This window comes from Colletotrichum tamarilloi, assembly GCF_030869305.1.
Source record: "Colletotrichum tamarilloi strain Tom-12 chromosome Unknown Scaffold_44.1, whole genome shotgun sequence".
In the NCBI taxonomy this organism is placed as follows: domain Eukaryota; kingdom Fungi; phylum Ascomycota; class Sordariomycetes; order Glomerellales; family Glomerellaceae; genus Colletotrichum; species Colletotrichum tamarilloi.
Window position 1 is genome coordinate 247,393 of NW_026849427.1, and position 20,199 is coordinate 267,591.

At 42.6% G+C, this 20,199-nt stretch overlaps 8 protein-coding genes across 8 annotated transcripts; 5 read left to right on the forward strand and 3 right to left on the reverse strand.

Moving 5' to 3' along the window:
* Positions 1-6,486: 6,486 nt before the first annotated feature.
* CTAM01_10139 (rhamnogalacturonase B) lies at positions 6,487-6,862 on the reverse strand (the record flags this gene model as incomplete). The annotated part of the gene is made up of 2 exons (XM_060526155.1): positions 6,487-6,717; positions 6,791-6,862. Coding segments are annotated over 2 exons (303 nt in total), but the record flags the coding sequence as incomplete, so codon positions are not given.
* A 652-nt stretch (positions 6,863-7,514) lies between these two features.
* CTAM01_10140 (dolichol-phosphate mannosyltransferase subunit 3) lies at positions 7,515-7,953 on the forward strand (the record flags this gene model as incomplete). Its single annotated transcript, XM_060526156.1, has 3 exons — positions 7,515-7,562; positions 7,644-7,712; positions 7,792-7,953. 3 exons carry the CDS (start codon positions 7,515-7,517, stop codon positions 7,951-7,953), a joined length of 279 nt encoding a protein of 92 aa, XP_060379291.1.
* A 1,208-nt stretch (positions 7,954-9,161) lies between these two features.
* On the reverse strand, positions 9,162-9,446 carry CTAM01_10141 (uncharacterized protein; the record flags this gene model as incomplete). Its single annotated transcript, XM_060526157.1, has 1 exon — positions 9,162-9,446. The coding sequence occupies one exon, from the start codon at positions 9,444-9,446 to the stop codon at positions 9,162-9,164; it is 285 nt and encodes a 94-aa protein (XP_060379292.1).
* A 100-nt stretch (positions 9,447-9,546) lies between these two features.
* CTAM01_10142 (uncharacterized protein) lies at positions 9,547-10,634 on the forward strand (the record flags this gene model as incomplete). Its single annotated transcript, XM_060526158.1, has 2 exons — positions 9,547-9,950; positions 10,019-10,634. The coding sequence occupies 2 exons, from the start codon at positions 9,547-9,549 to the stop codon at positions 10,632-10,634; spliced, it is 1,020 nt and encodes a 339-aa protein (XP_060379293.1).
* A 279-nt stretch (positions 10,635-10,913) lies between these two features.
* CTAM01_10143 (endoribonuclease L-PSP) lies at positions 10,914-11,448 on the reverse strand (the record flags this gene model as incomplete). Its single annotated transcript, XM_060526159.1, has 3 exons — positions 10,914-10,980; positions 11,036-11,193; positions 11,284-11,448. The coding sequence occupies 3 exons, from the start codon at positions 11,446-11,448 to the stop codon at positions 10,914-10,916; spliced, it is 390 nt and encodes a 129-aa protein (XP_060379294.1).
* Positions 11,449-12,904: 1,456 nt separating this feature from the next.
* Positions 12,905-14,690, forward strand: CTAM01_10144 (major facilitator superfamily transporter; the record flags this gene model as incomplete). Its single annotated transcript, XM_060526160.1, has 5 exons — positions 12,905-13,100; positions 13,173-13,555; positions 13,615-13,893; positions 13,973-14,348; positions 14,407-14,690. The coding sequence occupies 5 exons, from the start codon at positions 12,905-12,907 to the stop codon at positions 14,688-14,690; spliced, it is 1,518 nt and encodes a 505-aa protein (XP_060379295.1).
* Positions 14,691-15,349: 659 nt separating this feature from the next.
* CTAM01_10145 (uncharacterized protein) lies at positions 15,350-17,446 on the forward strand (the record flags this gene model as incomplete). The annotated part of the gene is made up of 1 exon (XM_060526161.1): positions 15,350-17,446. One exon carries the CDS (start codon positions 15,350-15,352, stop codon positions 17,444-17,446), a length of 2,097 nt encoding a protein of 698 aa, XP_060379296.1.
* A 1,557-nt stretch (positions 17,447-19,003) lies between these two features.
* Positions 19,004-19,933, forward strand: CTAM01_10146 (aromatic prenyltransferase; the record flags this gene model as incomplete). The annotated part of the gene is made up of 1 exon (XM_060526162.1): positions 19,004-19,933. A coding segment is annotated over one exon (930 nt), but the record flags the coding sequence as incomplete, so codon positions are not given.
* Between the last annotated feature and the right edge of the window lie 266 nt (positions 19,934-20,199).

A 20,199-nucleotide genomic window follows, 5' to 3' on the forward strand; every position in this document is an offset into this window, starting at 1 on the left:
TCTATATAATATAGTCTAACTATAGTAATTAATATTTTAAGTAGCTAGTTACGATTTTTCATAACTACGTAAGAGCGCTCGTTAATAAAAATTAATTTATATAACTTAGCCTATTACTAAGTAATTTTATACTAAATTTATATATTTAAATTTAGGGATATATTTAAATTAACCCCTATATTAGGCTTATTACGTATAGTAATTACTTCGTTAACTTATTTTTTTATATTTATTTTACGTAGTACTTATATTATTTTTTTAATTACTTAGGCTTATTAGCTTATATTTAATAATAATAGCGAGGCTAAAGTCGTTTTTAAATATACTTTAAATACTAATAGTATTAATATAAGACCGGTAGGTTTTATAATATTATTATAATATTTAAGTACTATCTAGAGGTATTCGTTATTAATAAAATTAGGATTTTTTTTTTTAATAATCCTAAACGCCCTTTTTAGTTATTAGTATACCCTTTTTACTTTTTTAATATTATAATACGCTTTTATAAGTACGACTTTTAGCTATATACTATAAGCTATTATATTTTTTCTAAATTTTATTAATTTAAAACTCGTATTAACGTCGGTTTTAATACTATTTAGCGGTCTTTAATATATATTAATCTAGCTTTTTTATAAGGCTATTTATATTATTTTTATTTATAAATCCCGAAAGAATTACCCTATTTAAAATAATATAGCCGCGTTAATTATATATAAGACCGGTTAACTATTTAAATAGAAGATATTAACAACGATTTCTTAATTAAAATTAAGCTTATTACGTAATTTAAATTTAAATCTATATAGGCTTTATATATTTATTTAGTATTAGTAATATATTTTTATTAACTACTCTAGTACCCTTATTTTAATATCCTTATTATTTAATTATTTTAAGAAGTTATATAGCCTCGTAATTAATAAGTACCTAAATCTCTAATATAGTTATTTAAGCTTATTTTTTATTAAGTAATTAATTAATTTCGTATTATTAATAAGCTTTATAAACGCGTACCCTTATTATTATTTAACTATTTTAAAGTGTTTATTATTAAAGATTTTATTTTTTATATTATTAAATATAATACTTAGTTAATCTATGTTTTTTAGATATAAGAGAAATAGAGTATTAACGAGTAGAATATAAAAAGTTATTATTCCGAAGTACGTTTTTATTTTTATTATACTTAGGGCGATAATTTCTTTACTTAGGCCGAAGTTAATTCTCGTAATACTTATTATTAACGTATTAAGTATTATTAATACGATTTTTTATAGTACTTAAAATTACTCTTTTTCTTTTATTAACTATTATAATACCTTAGTATTTAGGATAATTTTATAGAAATTATTTAGGCCGTACTTTTTGCTCGCATAAAATATTTATATAAGCTTAGTATTTAAGTAATTTAAGTAGTATAAAAAGGACCCCTCTAGCTATTTTTAGAATTACTTAGTACTATTTTTCTTTTTTAATATTAATAGAGGTAGTATCTTTTCTTTAAGTATTAAGAAAATAGAATTTTATATTATTAAATTCGTTTTTTTATTTATTTTTATATCCGTTATCTAAGGGACTTTCTTTTATTATTTATAAATAAAAGCCTGCTTATTAAGAGCTTTTATTACTTTTTATTTATTTAGTTTTATATATTTTCTAAAAGCTAATAATATAAAGAATAAGTAGTTAATATTATCGATTTTATTATAATTTAATTTATTAGTATAAGGGGCGAGATCTTTTTTATTTTTTAAATTTTTTAAAGAGGGTAGATATTTTAAGTTATTACTTTAGTTACTATTATTAAGTTCCGTATTCTTAAATCTGCTCTTATATATAATAAGGAATTAGCTAAACTAACGAGAGCTAGTTTTATTTTTTATTATTTTTAACTTTTTATATTATTTATATAATTTAATACACTTTTTTTTAAAGTAGTTATTTAACTAATATCTATTTTTTTTATAACTAAAATATTATTTTTTTTATTACCCTATTTATAAGTTAAATCTCTACTTATTTAACAAATCTAGGCCTCTTTATTAATAATTACTATATTTAGTTTTTTTTTTTTTTATTATATATTTAGTTAATTTAATATTATTAATAAGGGCCGTTATACTTTTAGAAATAAGTTTAGTACAGTATTTTTATTTTAATATTAAAGTTAAATCTTAGTTTTAAATAGAGCGTTTTATAGTTTTTAAGTACTTAATATAGGGTTATTTTTATTTTTAATACGTATTAAATTATAATATAAAAATATCTAATCTTTTACTTATTAATCCCCTTATTTAGCTAGGTTTTTATTAGCTTATTAATTTAATTAATAAGCTTTTTTAAGATTTTTACTTATAATTCTTTTTTATTATTTTAGTTATAAATATAAAAAAAATTGCTTATAGCTTAAATAGGAGCTTTAGATTTTTATTATAAGTCTCGAAGCGGCTTTAGATTGCGTTAATAATATTAAAAAAATTATTCTAATCGAGATTATATACCGCTTTATAATAATAATTAGAGGCTTTATTTACGAATATAATATTAATTACTAAATAATATTAATATTTTCTAATCCCGACTTTTTTATAATAATTATAAAATATTATTAGGGTTTTTTATAAAACCTCGTACTTCTCCCTAAAGTATAATTTTTTTTTTAAAAAGATTTTTTTAAGATTTATAAACTACTTCGTATTTATTATTATATTTTTAGTATTTATATACGATCCTTATATTATTACGTATTATTAATAACTTTAAGTTATTTATTTTTTTTATTAGCTAATTAGTACCGAATTTTATATTAATAATAACGACGAGCTATAAATCGAAATAAGTAAAATTATTAATTATTATACGTTTAGTACTATATTTTATTTTTATATATCTTTTTATAATAATAAATTATTATTAATAATTATAAAAAAGAAAACTAGGTTATTTACCCTTTTTTTAAATTCGTTAAAGCGATTATACGCTCTATTAACCTATGCCTAGTTTTATAATACGAATTCTTTTTTTATAATCGTTATTATTAAGATTTTATATAATTTTCGTAATTATAATTATATTAATAATACTCCTTATTTATAGAGGAATTTATTAACTACTTTTATAATTCCTAAGCTTACGCTTATAAACTATTTATCTAGCTAATAACTAAAGTTATTTACAATTTTATAAAATAGGGGTTACTCTTATAGCTCCTTTTTTTATAAATCTTAGTTAAATAGATTAATATTATATTAATTTGCTCGCCGTTAAGCTAATCTATAATTTTATATATTTACATCCCCTAATAATCTAAGTTAATATTTACTTATTTATAAAGGATTAGGATTCTATTTAGGATCGGGTTTTTTTTTTTTTTTTACCTTAACTTATTAAGGGTTATATTTTAGCTTATACTTATATTAATAGTTATTAGCGTATTTAATTTTAATAAGGATATATTTAATTTGCGCACTAGTTATAATAAATTCGTACTTTTACTATTTAATAAATTTATTAAAGTCTAAGCGATTCCCGTTTTTTTTTATTATTTTATTACTATTTTTATTTTTATTATTTTTAGCGATTACTATTATTTTTTTAAATTACTAGTTATTATACTTATTAAAATCCTCTTTTTTATTTAATATAAAAAAGTAAGCTTTAATAGCTCTTTTTTTAATAATAATAATAAACGTTTATATTATTATAAGAAGACGTAATAATTAGTTTCGGGATCTTTATTAGTTATTGATTTTAACTATTTTTTATATTTTTAACTTCTTAAGCCTCGTACTTTTTATAATTTTTAAATTTTTTTTTTTAATTTTTTTTTTTAGAGTAATATTTTAAAAAAATAGTTAAAAATAGATACTAAGTAGCTCGTAAAAAAGCTAAATAGGCTATTAAAAACTAAATAGGTTATTAAGTATAGTTAGTAAAGTTAAGCTCTTTTTTGTATAAAATTAAGGATTTAAAAAACTTATTAAAAATACCTATTACTTCGTTACTCGTACTAAATAGAGTTAATTATTTTAGAAGTCTTTTTTTTTATAGCTTCTTAATACTCTATTTTATATTTTTTAAGTAGTTTTTTTCGTAGCTTAATTATTATTAAGTAATTATTACTTATTAATAATCCTTTTTATTACTTAGTTAATTTTTTAAAATTAATAATTTCGCGCTAGGAACTTAGTATAAAAAAGGAGCTTTTTAATAACCCTCTAGAGGATTTTTTTTTTTTTTTTAGAGCCGTATTTTTTTAGCCTTTTTTTAAGCTAATTATAATTTTAATAAGAAGTCGTAAGATTATTTTAGAGTAGCTACCTTTTTTTTAAATTAATTTTTAAAATCCGTAATATTTTTAATTTAATATTATTAAAACTTCTAAATCTCCTCTTTTTTTATTAAACTATCCTCTATATTATATTCTTAAGTAATACTTAGGGAGTAGTTAAGGGGATTATAAAAAAATTATTTAAATTATAAGTTTTAAAGTCGTATTTATAAAATCTTCGTAATATTAGGCTTTTTTATATACTATAAATCTCTTAGTTTAATAACTTTTATATAAGTTCTTATTATATTTATTAAAAATATTTATATTTAGAAATCTTTTTTTTAATCATATAATACTTTTTTATATTATATTATTAAGTTTATTTATTATACTTATTAATTAAGTAAGTAATTACTACGTAAGTATTTTTTTTTATTAATTTAGCTAGTTAATTTCTAATTATAGGCCGGTTATAAAAAAGTTATTTAATAAAAAAGCTACTTAAAATAATAGTAAAAGACTAGTTATTTAAGTAGTTTTATTAATTAACGTAGTTTAACATAGTAAACGTTAACTTTTTATAAATAATAAAGGGTTATAATTATTTAATTCCGTATAGTATTTAAAAATTATTTCTTTTTTTATTTATTTTTATAAAGTTAATTAGTATAAATCTCCTATCTTATATAGTATTAAAAAGTTATCTTTTTTATATAGTAAGATATTTTACTAATTTATAATAATAGAATTTAATTACTAATTAGTATTAATATTTTTATTATAGGGTAATTAGTTCGAATTATAAGTTAATAAAGAGATTAATTAAATTATATAAATTTTTACGTAGGTATAAAAAGGAGGTTCTAACTATAGGTTGGGCTGGTTATAATAATTATAAATAGGGCCCCTAATTGGCCCCTGCGCAGTTGGCCGTATGCCGTGGTTGAATTGGACTTCTAATCCGACATGGTCATTGCTTGGGACATTGAGAAAGACAGGGTCACTCACTCTCAATATGGAGGTTACGTGAAGCAAGAACATGAGCAAGGAAAACCAAAAGGCTTCTGGCCCACGGCGTTTTTTGATCGTGGTGCGTTGATGACACATGGAGAAGGTATTGACTTTTTCGACTTCGCCATGGGAAGCAGACGGAGATATCATAATCCATTCCCACACAAGAAAGAACTGGAGGTAGCGAAGGAAGTGTGGTATGGTTTATTCGGCCGCAAGTACCTCAAGGTTCCTATCAATTTGGGACGGCAAGCCACCGTCAGTCAGTTCGAAGGAAAGTACAGAATTGCCGTCAGGGCTCCTGGGGGAGGTGTAGAGGTGTGGGAATGGGAACTCAACGAGGCTTCCCTTGAACAACAACGAGAACAAAAGAATACGACAACAAGGTCCATTGGCAGTTCGACATTGGCAGCTGACTCATGATATTTCGTGGATATTGAGATGCAAGTTTTGAGTCTTGGACTTTCCGTACATCAAGTAAGCAAGATACATTGTAGCTAATGTTGTGCCAAGACGGGGAGATATAACACCTTGTTGACCATCATAGACCCAAGTCAACCGCAGAGAACAGTAAAATGTAGTACAGGTTAACCCCTCTTTGAGTATGGGACGCCGGCCAAGTTACGAAGATGAAATTGTGGGAATATCTCGGTGCAAAGTGTGGAGTCTATCATGGCTATTGGTGGACCACGACTCCATCACCACATCCGATATGGTGTAGTGGCCAACATGATGCCCTCTCATCTCTTTGAGAGGTTAGGCATAGCCCCGAGTTCGATTCTCGGTTTCGGAAATTGCAGATTTATCATTTTGCTGTTTATGATTGCATGGAAGCTTCTAAGAGCTCGGTATGTATTTTTTTTGACGCATGGTACTCGTAATTAGGACTAAGTAGTCTTTACTTTAAGGTTGGAGTCGAGCGATGTTCGTTTTTGCTAATGTCTTTAGCGATCTCGATTCTTCCCTTCCTTTTCTCTTCCATCCACTTCAGAGATCTGATCAGGCCGGAGCAGTCTGAGACTAGCGAAGATGTGGCTCTGAACTTGCTCTAACTGCAGATAATGGGAGCTGTGAGCGACCGCGTTGACGAAAAGCATGCTTTATTAGATGAACGCTCTGGAAGTGAGAAGGATAAAGCCAATTGACAAGATGTAGCCACTGATTTTCATTTGTATTATTGGAAACACCGCTGGTATCTAGAAGTAGGTATATGACGAGGTGTCGTTCTTGGGCCCTCCTTTACCCTGCAACTCAACAGCATCGATGATGTAGTTGGCGCTCAGAAAGTCAGCATCTCCTTTCCCAATCACCCCAATCACAAGTGTGTTCTGTCCCGTCTTGAGCTCACTCGCAGGTACTTCCCAACTATACAATTCGCCGAACCCGCGATAGGCACCACGGGTTACGCCGCGAGAGTCGATGAGTGTCTCAGAGTTGTGTTAGCATATGAGCATGCCCAGATGGCATCCGTACGGGATTGCATTGATGATGATAACTTACCGGGGCCCCTGGATCCGCTCCTTCCCACTCGTTAATCTTGACACTAGGTCTGCCGCCTAGTCTTACGAAGCACGTTTTGTTCGAAGTATCACGACTGAACTACTTTACTTGAAACGAATGAGCTGACTTGACAGGAATCGGAGTTTGTTTTCAGTAGGCTATGTTCGGGGCCTGAATCATGGGAAAGCCTCATGGTAAGACCTGTTTCCGTGATAGGTACCCTCGTTCACATGGGTGCTCAGACTTGAGTGGGCTAGGTTTCTTGACGTGTCCCGGCAAGACTCTTGCTAGAGATTTACTTTGATAAATAGTAAACTTTCTCAAATATATCCCACAAGATCATGTGAGAGGCATTAATCATTCACGGGAGTTGTCATTTTCATGGAACGCTCAGCAATGAGTGAAGGGAAGGATCCGAAGAGGTCGCGCCTGCCACCGTCGCGGGTAGGTCATTCGCGTAAAGTGCGCTAATGCAGGGATACGTACTGCCACAGGGTGACAGGGCCCCAGTTGCGCTTAGTCATTCAGAGCTCCACCAAGATTTCAGGACAGCTTCGCGACTCCTTTTCCACTTGTCAGTGCTTCCAAGGGCACGAGGATCGTCATCTCTTCGCCAGCTTTCCAGTCACTCCTTTCAGCCACGATTGCTTCTGCTCAAAGACAACAGCTGCAAATCACATCTCGCACCATCAATCATATCGAGCTTCCTATACCATCCGCAAACATGACCCGCGCTCAGCAGACCATCTCTCTTGCGCTCCTCGTGAGCTCGGTACGACCCCTCCCTCCCTTGTGTCCAGAGCCATCCCACCTCTCTATGAAGCGTCTGCTAACCTTCAATCTTCTTTTGTAGCTCTACCTCGCTCTCTTCCTCCAGCTCATCCCGATTCCCGCCAAGATTCAGAACGATGTTGTCCCCGTTGTACGTAACCGCGATCGCAATCTCGAAGCAACCCCTGCGACCCGACCCAAGCTTGCTAACCTGTACTCCGTGCACACAGCTGCCCTTCTGGGCCCTGATCTCCTTTGGCTCCTACCTCCTCGCCAAGCTCGGATACAATGTCATGACCTTCAACGATGTGCCCGAGGCGCACAAGGAACTCATGGCCGAGATCGAGGAGGCCGTCGTCGACCTGCGGAAGCTTGGTGTCGATGTGGACTAAGGAAAGGACGAAATCCCAAGAGACCCACGACTCGATGTGAAAGCCGACCAGATAATATTGTAGGATATTTGGGGGATGTAGCTCGAGATTCTCAATGAAAATGGTGTGTCGACCTCTAGTACCTCGTTCATGACGTTGACGTTTTCCGCGCCCACCCGAGACTCGTACAACACGACCATCCCTGCCACGTATGCGATTGGAGGAGGCGACTAGAGAAGCGGCAAAGCTCGGTACGAATACTTGATATTGCGAGACTCAGAGCTGCGAAGGGTCTACACTCTGGTTAATGTCAAGTTTTCATGACTGTATACTGGCACAAGTAGCAGCTATCAATGCCTGGTGGACGCTTGATCATCGGATTCCTGTGACCTATCTATCGGCTTTCAAGTTGCTCAGGATAACTCTATGTTAGACCTAGACTTTCGATTCAATGAACACCACAACGCCGCGACACGACCGTTATTGCAACAAGTCAGTCATTATGATGAGCCTCACGACCACGACCATTGTTTCCGGTAGCGCTCTAGACCCAAGTGGGAGTAGAATCGCTCATTTACGCGAACAGATTGAGGAGCCTGTGACCATTGCTGCATACTTTTCTTGGTGCGATTGAAAAGAATTTGTTAAACATGACCGCCTTCCTCGCCGTTGATCTCGCCAAAGTGCCTGTCCGCCAGTGCAAGAAGTGCCCATGAACACCTGCTACCTAACGGCGGTATCTCTCTGGGCTAGCAGGCCTGCTATGTTTGTCTTTGCTCCGTCTTTAATAGCCGACATCTATCAGCTATACACGAGGCACCTTATTGAATCAAATGATAAGCTGGATGAAAAATTGCTTGTCTCTGGGACATGTCGTGATGCCCGCCAGCCGATTGAATATGGACTAGAACTCGGCAAGCTGGACGACTTCCTTCCAGTCCGGAACTGTGCACTGTCATCCTGACCATACACAGACAACGGGATACCACTTCGAATGTAAGCTCACTTAAGCTTCTTTTCGGTGTACCGACGAGTGCTGACTTGGTGAGCTTGCTCTGATAAAGAGCAAGCGCTAGAGCTCAGGGTCTACATCTTATTCCTGAACCCCGATAGGCGCTCCAGTCGTCCAAATGGCCTGATTTGGAGATGAGCCTGAAGCATATTCAAACCATTCGTCTGCTCGAACTCGCTTTCTAGCCTATTCCCATGCGCTAACAAGTTCATCTTCGTCAATTGTTGTAAATGCTCTGATCCCTGCGGGGTGCGGAGGGGTAGCATGACGCAAACTGACCCCTGAGAGCAACGTCGGGCCAGAAGTTAAGCTTCCCGACTGCTCCACTCACCGATAAAGCTCCCAGCATAATCTTGCCGTTGATGACAGACTGATCATCCAGCGACGGACCCTCGGGCGGGGTGGCACAGGCAACGTTGGCTGAGCAGGGCGTCCGGCCGGTGACCGGAGCTCGGAGGAGTTTGCCGGCTAAAGACGGCATGTTGCCGAGAGCTTGAGCCATCTGCTTTCGCACAGCTAAGAAGTGAAGCATCACAGCAATCCGCGTGTCTCCAACAACCCGTTGACCAACTATCATCACCCTTTGCGAAAACATCGCCATCATGCCCAAGCCACCCTACCCCCTGCATCCCTCGGTCATCGACCGCATCAACCCCGAGTACAAGGACTTTTACAACAAGTTTGTCTTCGATAAGCAAGTTGTTCACCACCAGCCCATCTCCGCGTCTCGTGCAAGCGGCACTCTGATCCCGGGCGCAGGCCCTAAGCTCGAGGTCGCCAGCTCAGAGGATTTCACCATTCCGAGAAAAGAAACGCGCGGGCGTGACATCCTCCTGCGAGCTTTCACGCCCTTCGGAGAAAGGCCGGCCAAGGGATGGCCACTATGCTTTTGGTTCCACGGCGGCGGTTGGGTCTTGGGCAACATTGACACGGAGAATGTCATCGCCACGCACCTCTGCAACCGGGCGAAATGCGTTGTTATCTGCGTAGACTATAGGCAAGTAGAGTCCCGTGGCACAAGACGGCACTGCAGCCTGAAATCCGAGTTGCGAGAGGACACACTAACCTTGACAGACTCGCGCCAGAGAATCCCTTCCCTGCAGCCGTCGACGACTGCTGGGAGTCGGTCCTCTGGGCCATCTCCACAAATGGCACCGAGAAGCTCAACCTTGACATCTCGCGCATCGCAATCGGAGGCTCATCAGCAGGTGCAAACCTCACGGCCATCATCTGCCAGCGCGCAACTAAGCGCCCAGACTTCCCGACCGTGGCAACACAGCTGCTCTCTGTGCCCGTCGCAGACAACACCGCCACAGTGGACTCGACGAAACCAGAGCACGCATCGTGGAAGGAGAACGAATTCACGCCCGCCCTGCCAGCGGAGAAAATGATATGGTATCGTTACCATTACCTCCCCGACAAGGAAACTTGGGCGCACCCCGAGGCAAGCCCGCTTCTGTGGGAAGGCGAGTGGTCCAAGTTGCCTCCTGCTGTTGTGGTTGTTGGTGAGCTTGATGTTTTACGAAGTGAGGGTGAGGCTATTGGGAAGAAACTTCAGGATGCGGGCGTTAAGACGGATGTGCATATCATGAAGGGGCAGCCGCATCCGTTCATTGCTATGGATGAGGCTTTGGAAGATGGCAGGAGGGCCATCACGTACTTTTGCGACAAGCTTATAGAGCTGTTGTGAGGGAAGGCTCTGAAGATATCACTCAGATTAAATGAGATTCAACAAAACAACGTCAACCTCATTCCTGATCTGAATGAGACCAGTCAAACTTCACGGAAGGCATGCTTGTTGTCGAGGTGATGGATTCATCGTGATAGATCCCCCTCACGGTTACTGCCGACATGGAAAGGATGCTTAACCACGGTCTTAAAGGCTATAGACGTTTCATTGCACCATTGTTCTTATCATACTTTTGAAATTCTCGAAGGATTTTACATCCAAAGTATTTCTTACTTCTTTTTACAGGACAGCTATGCACTCAATCTCCACATCGACATTTAGTGGAAGAGTCTTGACCGCCACGCAACTTTTGCCATGTCAGTCAGCATTTTCGATGGGATCAACGGAGGCGCCACGCTCACGTTCTAGACGGCTTAATGTCACCCCAATAAGTGCAATAAACTTCATTCATCGCAGCAAAGTCATCCATGTCCGAGAGGAAGACGTTCACCTTGACCACCTTGTCAATCGTGGTACCAGCGCCTTCCAGTACCGCGGTCAGGTTCTTGATGCATTGGTGCTGAAGTTTCCAGTTAGCGATGAGCAACATCGGTGTCCAATTGAGATGGCAGAATTGGGTTGCAGATTAGGGAGTGCTGCATGCACATACCGTGTGTGCCTGAACGTCACCGTCGATGATTTTCATTGTCACCGGGTCCATGGGAACGGCGCCGGAGCAGAAGACCATGCCATTGGCAATGATGGCTTGGCTGTAGATGCCGGGCAGGGGCTTGGGGGCCTTATCTGTGAGAACGGGGGTCTTTGGGGAGGACATGATGATCGGTAAGCGTGTATTTCGTGCTGGAATGGTTTGAGTTCGGTTCTGAATGGTTTGTTTCTACATGAGCACAAAGGTTGATCTCACTGCCTCTCCGTCGACCAACACGCAATTGAGATACCATCATGAAAGCTACTAGTCATTCACAAACCCCATCGATAATCCATCGCACTCATCGTGAGCGTCATCTTCTCTGCGATAGGAGTACCCGTCGAAGTCTCCGTTCTCGGATGAGCTTGAAATGCCCGCGGAGAGTTGCGAGGGATCGTCCTATCAACCCCGCAATCCTGAGGTGAGCGGGACTGCAACGTTTCAACACCCCGGATAGCTCACCCTTATCTTCTCTAAGCATTCACTTGTGGGTCGCTTCGGAATCGGATTTCTGTCCCCAAATCTCGGGTTTGTTTCTAATACGGCCATTACTCCATTCAGTTCCTATTACGAGATGTTCGCGCCTTGAAAGGTGTTGAATAGGAGTTGCACCCCCACGGGTCGCTCATCACCGGCCTTCGTCGTGAGGGCTAGAGGCTGCTTGCACGGCGCTGCAGTTCTCGTCGGCTCGCCCCACTATGATGGAGTTGCTGCAAGCTTTGTGGATTGCGGGGTGCATATTGATAAATGGGCTGCTATGCCATAGGCCATCGGCATCCATCCTTATCAAGCCGTACACCTCAAATGCAGATATGGCATGTTTGCTTTCAGTGGCACTCTTGAGCAAAGACTTCCTAGCAAGAGGTCCAGCACAGGATACGGGTAGGCCAAGCCATGCGCAGTGATTGAAAGCATCCTGACGTGGGAGCTAAAGCGGAGGAGTAATAGGTAGTTGACATCGAGCCCTAGAGACCTCCTGTGCGTGGTACCAGTCCTGGAAACTAGCGTACGTCCACACCAGGGTGTTCGATTTTGGACATCTGAGGTCGTTGCTTCTGTAGACTCTAGGTATCGTAACGCGATTCGTGTGGAGATTCAAATTCTCGTCGCAACTCCTCGCCGACCGTGAGCCGACATGGAGGCTAGAACTCACCCCATCGAAAAGTTCCTTGCTGACGGATGGCTGAGATGGGACAACCGAAGAGAGCAGGATAGTGCGCGTGGTTGTATGACCCCGCTTGGAGTATCACTCTTATCTCTGGCCACCAACGAGCTTGTCTCTCATCTTTACGAACCAGCCACAAGGATGCTAGATGACCGGGATGAGAGATACGTCAATCAGGAAAAGGATATGCTGGATCAGCGAATGCTACTGCAGCACACTCCATCCGAAGCTTATGTGTGTCGTATGTGTCTACTAAGGCACGGACAGCAATGTCCCAGTTGGGGTATTAACTGTAACCTTGCATTTTTCTCCCTCTCCCTCGCGGTTTGCACCACTTGAGTCTCCCAACCACGATTCTTGAACTTTCCTTTCGCATCGTTCCTGTGGTGTTAGCCATAAGGGCCCGTGAGACGCACAATGGAGGCCACAAAGGACAACAAGATCACCCCAGCGACACGCGCTGAAGGATCACTTCGCGATGGATCCGTGGATGGCGAGAACGTCAAGAAGAACGACTACGACGACGATGTGGTTCAAGTCGTCGACAAAGCCGCCGAGAGGGCCCTCTGCAGAAAGCTGGACCTTCACATCTTGCCTGTGCTAGCCGTGATGTGTAAGTAGCCTCTCCCGCTCTCAATCGCGAGAGGGTGTGCTTGTAGTCGCTCACACGCAATTATTCGACCAGACCTGTTCAACGCACTCGATAAGGGAAACCTAGGCAATGCCGAAACCGACGGCCTGAGCACGGATCTCGGCTTCAAAGATGGCCAGTACAATCTCATCGTCAGCATCTTCTTCGTGCCCTTCGTCGCGGCCGCGCCGTTTGTGGCCCTCATCGGCAAGAAATTCGGCCCGGCCGTCGTCCTCCCGATTCTCATGTTCACCTTCGGCACGATGACGATGCTTATGGCTGCCGCGCAAAACTTTGGCGGTGTCTTTGCATTGCGATGGTTCCTCGGCATGGCAGAGTCGGCGTTCTTCCCACTGGTCATCTACTATCTCACCACCTTTTACCGTCGCGGTGAGCTTGCGCGACGGCTGGCTGTCTTCTACGCCGCTTCAAACATCGTAATTGCCCCTCTACTACCTATGACGTACTCGTGGGCTTCGTGATTGACATATCGTAGGCAAACGCATTTTCCGGTCTTCTGGCATTCGGCGTGTTCCACATCACCAACACCAAATTGCATCCTTGGCGATGGCTCTTCATCATTGAGGCCACTGCCACCATCTTGTTCTCCTTCTTTGCGTTCTGGTATCTTCCGCGTAGCGCTGCGGAGGCGAAGTTCCTTACGGAGGAGCAGAAGCGACTTGCCCACCACCGCATCCGAGTCGACAGCTCATCCGTGGTTGGAGAGAAGATGAAGATCCGAGAAGCAGCCAAAGTTTTCAAGCATCCGACGACGGTAGGCATCTACCCCTTCTTCGGCTTCTTTCACTTTGACTTTCTGAAAAGAAGGCTCTTACTGATTAACTCTGACACAGTTCGGCTTTCTCGCCATCGAAATCTGCCTTGGCGTTCCCCTCCAGAGCGTTGGTCTCTTCATGCCCCAGATCGTGCAACGCTTGGGATACAGCACCATCAAGACGAACCTCTACACAGTGGCCCCGAACGTCAGCGGTGCTGCCATGCTTCTCATCCTTGCTTTCCTCTCGGATTGGCGACGACTTCGGTTCCCATTCATCGCCTTGGGTTTCATGCTCACGTTCATCGGCTTCATCATCTACGCTGCCATTGACGATGTCGAAGCTGAGATCAAACTCGCATACTATGCTTGTTTCATGATGACTTGGGGAACTTCAGCACCGAGTGTGCTTCTGTCGACTTGGTACAACAACAATGTTGTCAACGAAAATCAGCGTAAGTAAAAACCAAGAAAGTTCTGGTTCTCTGATAGAGACTGACATCGAGATTGCAGGTGTACTTCTGACTTCAATCGGTGTTCCACTGGCCAACCTCATGGGTCTTGTGAGCAGCAACATCTTCCGCAAGCCAGATGCTCCAAAATACGCGCCCGCATTGATCACAACGGCGGCATTCGGCGTGGCCGGTGCCTCATGCGCGCTTGCTCTGGGATTCTTCATGATGTGGGACAACCGAAAGAGAAACCGGGCCGAGGGTGTTACCTTGACTGCTAGTGAAGTCCCGACATCGAAGTTGGGCGATGGACCTAAGAGCCCTCACTTCCGCTGGTTCTTGTGAGAGCGCAGTGATGATTCGATATGGCGAGCTATATTATGTCTCAGCAAAGTGTGAAAACCGGTCAGGTTGAGATACCCACTGCGAAGCTCACACGTATATATGTTATCAAGTCTGTATTTATTATCTAGACTCAACGAACTCATGCCTGTTTACTGTTTGGCTTGCCTGCACCACCGTGAGATATTTGGATGCGATTTGCTTTGAATCATCGCGATGGTGTTTGGAAAAACGTTCAAATAGAGTTGTGGTGAGTAGACCATGATTGTGACAGGAGCTGAGTGTTTGGGGCATGATTAGCTTTGAGGCAAAGAGGCTTGGCCGAACTACTAACCAGAAAGGGTCAAGAATTCCCGTTTGAGGCTTTGCTGCAGCCTGGGCGATCACACCACACATCGAGGAGCTGCGGATACTCAGCTGAACAAACGACCCACACACTTCTGGGAGGGGACTGACCAGAATATCACACCGCACTTCACTTCTGCTTGACCATACTACATCACAGATTTGATGGTGCAGCAGAAATTTACCTCAGTTGGCACAAGAGTCCCTCTGAGATCCGATAGGTCTATTCAATCCTTCTAATCCTTCCGTGGCTCACCACTTCTGGTCTGGTTTGGCAACAGGCATCCACGCAAGTAGCTTGTGGTAGACTGTCAAAAATGTCTGGCCTCATCGAATACTCTACGGCGCAAGCTGGAAAGACTCTTGAAGTCGAACAACTCTCGCCGGATCTCTTCAAGCTGTCATTAACCAGAGACAACAAGTTCAATCTCTTCTCCGAGGCCATTGGCAGCTTAGATTCAGGCCGCGATGAAGCCGATCTCATTCTCCGCAACCTCCAAGCATGGTCCGCAGAAGCTGCGGAACGCTTCCAGCGACGCACCTCAGATGTTATTCTCGACACTCCTTTCCGGCTGCTTTGCTCGAGCCCAAGCGGGATCCCATTCGACAGTCGTTTTGTGATCCGACAATTTCTAGCCATCAGTTACAGTTGGCACAACCCGAGTTGGCCGGGGACACCTCAATCGGTTCCAGAACCTGGAGGGGTGTGGCCAGTTGGCAAGCGCTTTGCCGACGCAATCCTAGAATTACGAGGTCATCTACGTGAGGGAGTGTGGATAGACCAGGTCTGCATCAACCAACGCGATGAGTTCGAGCAACAAAGAGCTATCGCATCGATGGATGTTGTTTACAAGTCTTGCCGCAAGCTGGTCGTACTTCTGGAGGATGTCGAGCTCACCAATGACGAGGCTGGAATATTTGAACTCTACGATGGTTATCGGTCTCCGTATGTACTCGAAAAAGGTCCGACCGACGGCAGGGAAGTTTCGCTGCTCATCTCGCTCTACGATAAAGTGGCCGCTGCGCGGTGGTGGCAGCGTTCATGGTGCTACCATGAATTCGTTGTTGCTGAGCCTTGGAGTGATAAACGACATCAACGAGTCCACAATACCGTTTTCGTCCTGGGACTTGGCAAGGATAGGACTGTGACAGTAGAGTGGACTACACTGCACGCAATCTTGGCAACAATAACAGTCCAACTCGGCCATCGGAATGAACGGAGCGTCTACCTCAACCCAATCCTTTCCGGGTTCGCAAATCGGACGTCTCCTCGATTTGATAACCCAGAAGGCAAAGCCGGCGTGATCAGGTCCAGCTTCATGGCGAAATTCAACGCCATCGCCCAGACGGGATGCCTGATGCCCGGTGACAGGCTTAGCGTGTGTCTCAACCTTATCGGACTTGGTCTGGCGTTCTTCAGATCTGAGGAGCCAACAGTAGACGAAGTGTACTTTCTGGCGGTATTGCTGGCTCTAGCAGTAGGCGAAAAGATGCCCCTTGCTTTCACCAACATGGATCCCCTGGCATTCCACGGAAAGGGATCATGGCTTGCTCGACCTATCACGGCGGCGGACACCACGCTCAACAAGTTCACATTGGGCGGCGTCAAAGGGATCCATGCTGTGGGCTTTAACAAGATAGAAATCGACATGGTCTTTTTCAATCGTGGCGTATTGTGGATTTCGGAGCAGGAGCTTCGGCGCACGTATGCCATATTTCCAGATATTGTACGGAATACTCCTCCGCCGCTCAAAGCGCAGGTCAAGATGCCGGAGTTCCAGGCTGAAGAGGATATGGATATGCCGCGACGACGGTTCCTTGCTGCTGTGCTGTCGAGTGGGCCAGACTTGCTGAAGCGGCTTTGGGTCCAGCTCAATCGTGAAGTGGTGAAGTGGAACTATAACACGGGCATCTTTGCAGACTTCAAAGTCAACGAGGATCTCCTCCCCAACGCGAAAGATTTGCTCAAAGCCTTTGCCAAGAGCGATCGGGGCGGAGTTGGCAGTGAAGACCAAATTGCAGTCGAAATTGCCACGGAATTTCTGACTTGGATTACGGATCCTCGATCCATCTACTGGATTTCGACGATGGCCTTGCGCCTTCCGTGTGCACGCGATGGCAAATCCGCACTATTGACGGGCTTCAGCTTCACAAAGAACTTCCGAGAGAGTGATATCGACACTCGAATGCGGGTGGCAGTGCCTACAGATCTGCTGCATGAAGACTGCGCATGGATGAGGGCTTGGTTGTTGGTGCCGGCAGATGACGAGGATGAAAAGGGGGCTTGGAAAGTCGCGGGTAAGACGTTGCTTCTGGGCGAACCAGATTTATATGCGGATCTGAACGTGGATGAAGAGGATGGGTTTTCGGATGCATTCAGGAGCCTGCATACTAGACAGGTCATCGTAGGTTGACCGTGGTGATCAACGACACAACAGCTTTACCCACACGTCTTGGGCTTTTTCACCCAGGAAAATATTGGAAGATAAGAACAGCCTGATAGTTTCTATATCCTTGCTTTGCTTCTGTAGTAGCGTATGGGCCTTGGCATGTTCCTGATGGGCGTCTTGTACAAGCTTTCGGAGCTCGTGAATATTTTTACTCAGCGGGCTGGGGAAACTTATTTCGAAGCTCGGACGGAAGATGTCCAAGCGATTCCGAGACGAGTCGATTGCACGCTGACGATTACCGGGGTTATGAGACGAACGAGACTCAGGAGGGAAGTAGAATAAAGATGTTGATTGAAATTGAGAATTCATACATGGTGTTATGTATCGTGTTAGATTCTTTTCATCACACTCAGGGAAATAGAGTCATTACCGAGGGTGGTACGGGGCAAGGGTATCCGCTTATGAAGATAAATCAGGACAGTGGGCGAGGGCGAGGACGTTGAGGTCGAAGATGCCGAGGACGTTTGACAGAAAAGAAGAACTTCGACTTTCTGGGGGTGAGGGTTGATAAGGAGGCCATCTGAACTTAGGATTAGTGCTGAAAAGGTTTGTGATCCGGATTGATTATATGGGGGGGGGGGGGGGTAACTCTATCAGGGACTGGATGTTGAAGAGGGTGAGAATGATGTCAGAGAGAAGAAGGTGGTGGTGCTTTATTATTAGGTTGAAGCTTTTCACGTTGTGCAATCCTCCGGTTGCCTTCACTGCAGCACCGAGGGCGTGTTCGTGGCTATAATGCTGGCGCTTCCTCACAGAGTGTGGGCGAATCTCATAGAGTGTGGACGAATGCGTGAAAACTACAAGCGAAAGCCGCAGTCCCAAAAAGCCATTGGGATATTGTGGTTATCTCGGGCCGTCCATCGAAAATCTGGCGCTTATATGGTTTGAGCCTGAAAGCTGGTTGTGTGCCAACGCCAGTGTTTAAGACGGAGCCATGGAGTTGCTCGTGCTTTATCAATCCTTCATGAACTCCCGCTCGATGCATGTTGATTGGTACCGTCCATGACAGGGAAGCCAACATGACATTTCGAACTGTCATTCGAGACCTGTCAAGCCGGCTCATCGGGGTGGGGCAAAGAACAGTGCGGTCGGATGCTCTCTTTGAGTTCGGTTTCATTCATGAGAAATAACCTTTGTCATCTCGACTCCAATAGCCTATCAAGCGTTGTCGATTAGTTTGGCTTGTGCATACCGGGTCCTCGGACCCGTATTCGAATTCACATCGCTCTCCGAAAGCAACTTTGCTTCTAAAGAGCTAAAATCATCTCGAAATCATTGACTTTCTGCGGAATGAATGCCTCTGGCTGGCGACGTGTTGAAAGTCCTAAAACGGCAACTAGTCGCGACCTCCCTAGCTTCACCGGCTTTGCCGGCAACTCAACCCATGCTTGAACGTCTAAGAGGACACGGACCTTGCATATAGATATAAAACGTTCAGAAAGAAGAGGTGATGGGGATGCGGAAGATACGAATGCCTAGCAGCTAATCAGGAATACGACTGTGGACATCAACAACCTCAACATGACAGAAACTTATCAGTCTACCATTGTCCCCGACGGCAATCGTGCTACCAAAGATATCTCCAACCTCTACAGCAGAGTCGATCACTCTTTCGCTATTAAAGGAAATTTCCAAGGAAAACCACTCGTCTCCTCATGGGATCCCACCATCCAAGAAACTCTCTCCTCGCTTTTACGCTGGACGGGCTCCTACTCAGCCGAGTCGCAGGAGCACTATCTCAAGTTTGCGCGTGAGGTTGTGGTTCCCCGTCTCAACCCGCCTCGCGCGGCCGACTGGCCGCATTACATCGGAACGCACAACCATGGGCCATACGAGCTAAGCATCGCCTTTGCGCCTCATAAAAAGGCCAAAGTACGGTTTTCAGTACAGCCGCTGGCCGAGAGCCATGTGGTCGATGACCCCCTAGGGCAAAAGGATCTACGAAAGAAATGTGAAGATTTCGCGTCTGCATGCCTTGCAGACCGTGATCGACTGGATAACTTTTTCGACTCAATCTTCCTCACTGAAGAGGAGCAGGCCGGGCTACTTGAGAAGCATGCTGGTCGCAGTGACGCGGCCGGTGCGCTGCCTCAGCAAAATTGTTTCGTTGCGTTCGATCTCGAGCCCGTTGATAGCGGCAGCCCGGCTGTTAATATGAAGCTGTATTTGTTTCCGCAGCTCAAAGCTCTTGCAACAGGCAAGGACCTACTAGACGTCACAGAGTCCATTCTGAGACGACTTGCCGGTGGTGATAAGGAGCTGCTAGCATCCTGGCAAATGGTTCGATCATTTCTTACCTCTGATGGCAAGGATAATCTCATACATTTCCTTGCCATCGACTGTCTGGGGCCCCAGATGAAGCCTCGATTCAAAGTCTACACCCACACACATGTTAACTCGCTCGCCTCAGCCCGTCGTGTCATCAATATGGGTGGTCGTGTCCCCTCACCGAAGTATCTAGATACTCTCTGGCCCCTCCTTATGGATATGGAAGACGTTTCTCTGACTGATAAGTCAACATACCCACTTCCTGGCACCCCCCTGTTTCTGGCACCCACAAAAACGCGAAAATCCACCACAACCCAATGCCCACCCCCAACCTCCTTTTATCACAACATTTTCAATTCGCGTCCAAATGGGCTCATCTTTTGCACATGTCTTCTTCTATATATAATGCCTCAATATACCGAAGATCAGCTTCGTCAGGCTCTCGAGGA